This window comes from Phoenix dactylifera, chromosome 1 (genome assembly GCF_051530095.1).
Source record: "Phoenix dactylifera cultivar Ajwa chromosome 1, Ajwa_hap1_PhDact_Kaust_v1.1, whole genome shotgun sequence".
Taxonomy (NCBI): domain Eukaryota; kingdom Viridiplantae; phylum Streptophyta; class Magnoliopsida; order Arecales; family Arecaceae; genus Phoenix; species Phoenix dactylifera.
In genome coordinates this window covers 6,406,676-6,413,152 of record NC_143190.1, presented here as the reverse complement: position 1 = coordinate 6,413,152, position 6,477 = coordinate 6,406,676, and the positions used below count along the sequence as shown (strand labels likewise).

The following is a 6,477-nucleotide window of genomic DNA, read 5'->3' as shown; positions in this document are numbered from 1 at the left end:
ATTGAGTTCTTATTATATGTATGCTGTTATATATTGACCTGAAAATAGAGCTGTCTCCCAACCAGGTGTCCTCCATTCATCTTCTATTTCTCTGCATACGAACCCTCATGCATGATTTCCCGTTTTAAAGAAGGCGTCGGACTTCATGTCAGCCTCTCCAATATCCAACGCATAAAGCAAACGGGAATCAAGTGATGCTTCACACGAGCACCCTGCTGCTGGTCCTCATCGCCATCATCATCTTCTTTCTTCCAGCTTCTTTTGTGATAAAAGATGCCTGAGGACTGAGATGGGGGCATGCAAGACCAAACCAATAATTACTGAAACACGACGGGCCAAAGAGTTGGGCAACAGCGTAGGCCGGGCCAATAATAAGACCCTAACCCGTCCAAATATTTCATTCTTGGGCATAATTATCAAACCCAATCACTCCATTTTTGACTGATTTTAGTTTTGATTCATGGACCATCGACAAGGTGGGACATTGGCACTCTACTGACAAGAGAGAGAAATATCAGAAATCGGGATTAAGAGAGAATTTCAAACAAGATTCGCCGTCTCGATACCGGACCCCGTACTGGTACTATACTAGCACAACGTCGAAACGGATTGGTATAAAAATGCGCTAGATAATTAAGCAATATGATGACTAATCTTCAATTATCTAACAAGTGATATTAGAATTAGAATTTAGCTATAAAGTTTTCAGTTGTCTCATTATCTATTTTCAAATGTGATGGAAATAAGAAGCGTATAAAGTTCGGCTGCCGTAATGACGTCCATGAGGTGCTGGCGATGTTAGAATTTGGATAACTCAGGAAATGTTTGGGACCCATGGTCTAGGAGCAAGAATGAATTCCTCGAGTACATCTATGGTACAGCTTGATAAAAAAGTTGTTGAATAATTTGTCCCAACATGGTAAGGTACTAAGGTGCGGTCTGAATCGTCTGATAGCCGAGCAACAAAATACACTGCAGTTACAAATATGTTAGGACTCGAGTGGTTCGTGAGGAAAGGTGGGAGGACGATGGGGCCAACAGAAATATGAAGAGATGCTTCAAAAAGTAGCTTACACTTGGAAAAAAAAATCTATATGAAATATAAAAAAATCTAGTTTTTATCGGCTGAAAATTAGGATAATTTTTTTGAAAAAAATATTCTTAAGCTTTTAGGTAAAATGAGATAAAATTTTTTTTTTTTATAAAGAGAATAACAAATATTTTACATAACTTTTACAGAAAAGTAGGTGCTCAACTAAACATAAGCTACTACGTAATGCATCACTTTTTTATGGTCAATTAAACATACAAAAATTACTTTTTCGACGGATCTTTGACACCTTTATTATTGATGCGGAGCTGCTGGCAACATAGGGAGGACTTTCCTTCACGAGGCACGCTCTGAGTGCGGAGTACATCCACCTGGAGGGCGATTCGGCCTCGATGATCGAGGGGATATGCAGGCGACTCTCCGAGTCGGATAGGCAGTCCTTTCTCATTGACATACGACTAATGGCAGGGGACTAGAGCTCCTTCAGGGTCGCATATATGTACCGGAAGATCAACTCAGCTGCAGATTGTGTGGCCTCCTACGCATCACATCACTTGGAGGACTTCTTTTGGGCGAACCAGGCGGATGTTTCTTTCTCGCTTAGCCAGCTTGTTTTTTCTAATTTTCTTGATTGTACTCATATACGCGCGTGGTGTGAGGAGCCGGTGTACCAAAAAAATATATATATATTTTTTAGTACTTTTTTTTTTTACGAGCCAAACAAGTTATAGTATGCAATAGAAATACCAGTATGGAATCAAACAGTTCTCTCAGCGGTTAATTTATCTGTCTCCAACGTTCATGAACTAGAAAGAGACAGACCATCATGGCCCAAAGCTTTTGTCAAAAAAATGTTTGTTGACCTGGTCATACTGATCTCTTACCCTCTTTCCTCGAGCTTGATAGAACCAAAGCCTTTATCCACTGTTATATTGGAGAGAGATCCTTAGAGCCTGCAAAGGTGGGGAGGCCACCAATTGAAGCAACCCTTTGTTTAAAAAACTTGGGATCTCTTGAATAAACCCCTATTGCCACCCTTTGCCTTCTTTTTTCTAATCCTTGAAGTCTTGGAGCCTTGCAAGAGCCAACCATCCAGCCAGAGAGGCACCACTCATTTCTAGGCGGCACTCCTTTGAACCTGCAAATTTACCGAACTTTGTCCGCAAGCCTGTTTTTGACCGCATTGGTGAGAGCGGAGATGAATCCATCTCAACGCGCGGCAGGTGTGGTTCATCAAGTCACAGAGTCACAGCCGTGCGGTGACCGGTGAGAGAGGAAGGGGTGGTGATGAGAGGTCATAGGATTCCACTCCATCTATCCTTGGGCTTCTGAGAGGTTTACTTCGGTCCTTTCATTGAAGTCAGTAAAAAATGGCAGAGCCCACATGCTCCACAGGGCAGCACTTCTCATGAGGAAAAGAGAGGTGCAGGAGCCGTGAAAGTCCTTGGTCATTTCTTCGACAGTGCCTGTAAAATCTTCTGTAGCCTGAGGTTGGTGGATGAGCTGTGATAGTCCTCAGGCATTTCTTTACCAGGGGCCTATTAGGGCTTTTAAGTGATCTTAGACTGTGAAATCTGAGATGGGTGGGCGATCAAGCCCAGAGACCATCTGTAGTGAAAAAGCTAAGCTAGTTGGCATCACTTCTTTTTTTTTTTTTTTAACAAAAAGAAGTATAAGGATTTTCCTGGAATGCCACCATCCTTAATACAAAGGAGAGGGGGTAAAGGCCGGGGCATGCTTAATTGCAGAGTTTTCATGAGTTCCGATGCTCTTGAACAGGTATATACATATCCAAAATTACGCTCTTTAAGATATACTATAACAACCCAAGACCTCACCCAAAATAGCTAGCTGGAAGATATTATTTGGTTTTTTTATCTTATATAAGTACCTAAGATTTATCCAGCGAATAATTGATATAGAACTAAATACACGTCCGTACAGATTTTCACATACTCCTCTTATTTGGGCCCTAACATCCACGCCAAAAAAAAGGTTCAAATTCATGTAATTCTAATTACAAGCACTACGATTGGATTGTGGTCAATCTCAATAAGCCCGTGCTGCAATGTCCCCTAGTCCACATGGGCTATGGACCGGATCCGCTCTAATACCATTTGTAATAACTCAGGAGCTCACCCAAAATGGCTAGCTAGATGGTATTACTTGGTTTTCTTGTTTCTAAATAAGTATCCAAGATATTGGACTAAATATACGTCCGCACAGATCCTCATATATGTTTGAGATGGAGCTCCACATAAAATCACTAGCTTAATAACACAATTCACTAGATCAGTTCTAATGTATATGCTTTGAAGCAGGACTGGATTGTCCAATTTTAAGCTTAATATTCACCTAGCTGGATTGTTGGTTTATTTTGAAGTCATTGAAATGGTTATATGTGTCTCTCTCTTTTTTAAGGGAAATTAATGAGCCCCATTAGTCACCAAAATTTATTCAGAAAAATGGCGGAGTTACAACGTTGTGGGTTATTTGTTTCTCAATTGCAAACAAGAGTTTCCAAGTTCAACACTTCTGCTAAGATATCACCCACACTGCTAAGGACAGTGCTCATCATACACGAACAACTCATCTGATTCAAGCAGCAATGCTTGGTTTTGGTTTGATGACACAAAATGGAGCATATACAAATCCAATCCCATCTCATTCCAAGAATCAAACAATTCCAATAGCAGGCAATCACCTTTACACACACTCACTTGGCAGCTTGAAGACAAATGCACTACATTGCAACACAACTCTCATTTCTTTACAGTCTTTTCAAGGATTCATCAGACAAGCACCTGCATCAAAAAGGAGTGCCAATCAAACTATAAATCCTACCTTGAAGACTAATTTCACTGGTTCATCCATTGGAGGGGGGGGGGGGGGGGGGCAACTAATACAAGACCAAATACGAAGGGATGGATATGGGGAAAGTAATCATGGTTCATGGATGAATGCCAAGGGTCATGAATGGAAAGTAGTGATGGATGAATGACAAGGGAACCAATTAGGCCAGCTGCCATACTATTCACAAACAGTCTTTTAACTGTTTCCCGGGCTCACCTTCTAGCTTTTACATACCATTCAGCTTGTTTACTCTGGGCTGAAGTTTCACCCTTCTTTCCTCTCCCTTCCCCCAATTTTTTTTTTTCACACTGAACACAAGAACTGAATCCAAAAATTTCTCAAGCCAAGTTCAACAATCAACTACAAACCCCATCTGCTAAGCACACTAACAGATAAGAATCCAACCAACAACTTCATTTTTGTTATAAAAAAAAATCAAGCCATGCCCCATGCGATAAAACAGTGCTGGGGTAATATCTACTGGATATTTGGCAACTGTAACCTCCTTCTCTTCTCTCTTGAACCAGTGAAAGAGGCACTATCAGCAAGATCAATGGCATCGCCAATGCTCGAATGATTTGCTGATAAATCTGAAGAAGCTCCTCTCTTTGTTCTTTTCGGCTTCTTGGGTGACTCCACTGTCATCATGCTGTAGCAGGCATATACATGCTCCTGAAGAGCATTAATGGTAAATAATTATTAAATTCTCTATTCAATCTTTCCATCAACAGGGACATTAAACTTGAAGTTATAAAAAAATTTCAATATATCGACTTACCTTCTCCAAAGATCCACAAAGGGAGATAGAACTTATCTTAGACTCCAACAACTCTTTTGTGTATCTTTCGCTCGATGCAGCTAACAAGGCAGCTGCAGCTATAGTTGAGGGACGACAATCAACTACATTAATCACTGCATCCACAAGAAAACAAGAAAAACAAAATGAAAATTATCGGGGAACAACTAAAATAAATATAAGAAAGAAGCATACAAAACCATTGCATGCTAATAACAAACCTTCAGTGATCGCAAATATGTATCTGACCGCATTAGGTATTAAATCTTTTGTTCCATGCTCATATTGAAACTTGTATGTAAAATAACTTAGATAATCAAATGGAGTCACTGAACTCATACGCCATTCCAAAGTAGTCAAAACTAGGAGCTCCATCCTCTGGATTGCCTTGTTATTGAATGCATACCCATCTATTTGATAATCTGACAATGCTGGCACACTGTGTTCCTCCATCTTTGCTGCCAGTGATAGACAAGCTACTGACAACAATCTGATCGCCCATAACTTCTCCTTCTGTTCAATATGAAACGTATTAATATACTGTAAAAGTTGGAAATAAAAATGAAATCATAACTCAAACAACTTCATCTTATGTACATCACTGATTTGCCGCCGCACGAAGAAGCGATCGAAGTAGGCCACTGCTAGATACGCAGTTTTGGAGTTGAAGCAAAAGCAGTCCCTCATCTGATAAAAAAATCCAAGCCGATGAAAAGCAAAAAAAGAGATGAGAAAACAGTGGATTGTCGGTATTGAATAGAATGAATCAAACCATAGGATAAGAGAAGCTCACCTGGAGAATCCATTGCACTGAAGTCAAGCGAGCACACTCGAACCAATCTTCTGCTACCACAGAGGAATAGGAATCAGAACAAGATAAAAGGTCATGGCCTCGACTCTCGAAGCTGCTCTCTCTAAATATCAACTTCTCCATGTACTCTTCGGTTTCGGAAAGATCAACATCTTTGAGTAGAATAATCATTTCATGGCGTTCCTCTTCACCATCATCTGCATCCAAATCAATTCCATTCTCTTGGCAGATGAGGTTGGCAATGGAAACAGAGTAATCCACATCTTCCATCAATCTCTAATATATGGATGGGATTCCTATCGTTGTTCTGTTTTTTTGTTAGATAGAAAGAACAAGGGAGTGCTCTGTTTATACTTCTTTGAGTCTATGGGGAAAACCCATATCCGGATCGAGGAGAAGTCTATGAGTGTATCGGAGGCTATGGGCGCGGCTCAGCTGCCGCCCACGAAAGGACCGCAAGGGATGGCGATAGGGGGGAGAGTTTTCTTCTGGCGGAGTGGCCTCGGCCGTCACCAGTGGACGGCCAGAGACAAAAGGCTCCTCTTAAGCAGAAAAAATAGTGCCAATTTTTATTGTTTCTTTTTTCTGAATGTTTTGTTCTCATGTTGAAGGTTTGAAAAACAGCCAGCTGGAGTCTTGTATTTTAATGCTGATTTGGGATGAGAGATCCAGCCATGTCTCGGTTTTAGGTTTAGTCTACATGCCAACTAGAGATTGGACTGATGTTTGGGTTTGAAGTGAAATTTTTGGGTCACCTCCTTTGATGCACGGAACTAGCAGAGAAGTTTTTACCAATGTGGGTGGAACTAGTACCGAACACTATGACGATATAGTAAAAGAGACGGAGGAGAAGGTGGCCCTTTCTCTTCCTTTTTCTTCTTCTTCTCCTCCTTGCTTCCGGTGTTTCGGTTTCACTACCGGAACCGTCTCAATCCGCCATCGGTATGGCCTGGGACGCCCCGAACC

At 41.0% G+C, this 6,477-nt stretch overlaps 1 protein-coding gene across 1 annotated transcript; it reads right to left on the bottom strand.

Annotated features, from left to right (window-relative positions):
- Window positions 1–3,258: 3,258 nt before the first annotated feature.
- Window positions 3,259–6,127, bottom strand: LOC103709181 (cyclin-D5-1-like). The gene is made up of 5 exons (XM_008794408.6): window positions 5,494–6,127; window positions 5,298–5,387; window positions 4,922–5,213; window positions 4,683–4,816; window positions 3,259–4,576 (listed from the first exon to the last, which is right to left on the bottom strand). The coding sequence occupies exons 1-5, from the start codon at window positions 5,779–5,781 to the stop codon at window positions 4,382–4,384; spliced, it is 999 nt and encodes a 332-aa protein (XP_008792630.2). The 5' UTR covers window positions 5,782–6,127; the 3' UTR covers window positions 3,259–4,381.
- Window positions 6,128–6,477: the final 350 nt, after the last annotated feature.

Bases quoted from the DNA above. Each gene is read 5' to 3' on its own strand.
- LOC103709181 (XM_008794408.6), bottom strand. From the start codon at position 5,781: ATGGAAGATGTGGATTACTCTGTTTCCATTGCCAACCTCATCTGCCAA. The intron at 5,388-5,493 runs GTGAGCTTCTCT...TTTTTTTATCAG, and splicing joins CAGTGCAATGGATTCTCCAG to ATGAGGGACTGCTTTTGCTT. The intron at 4,817-4,921 runs GTTTGTTATTAG...TTGTGGATGCAG, and splicing joins CATATTTGCGATCACTGAAG to TGATTAATGTAGTTGATTGT.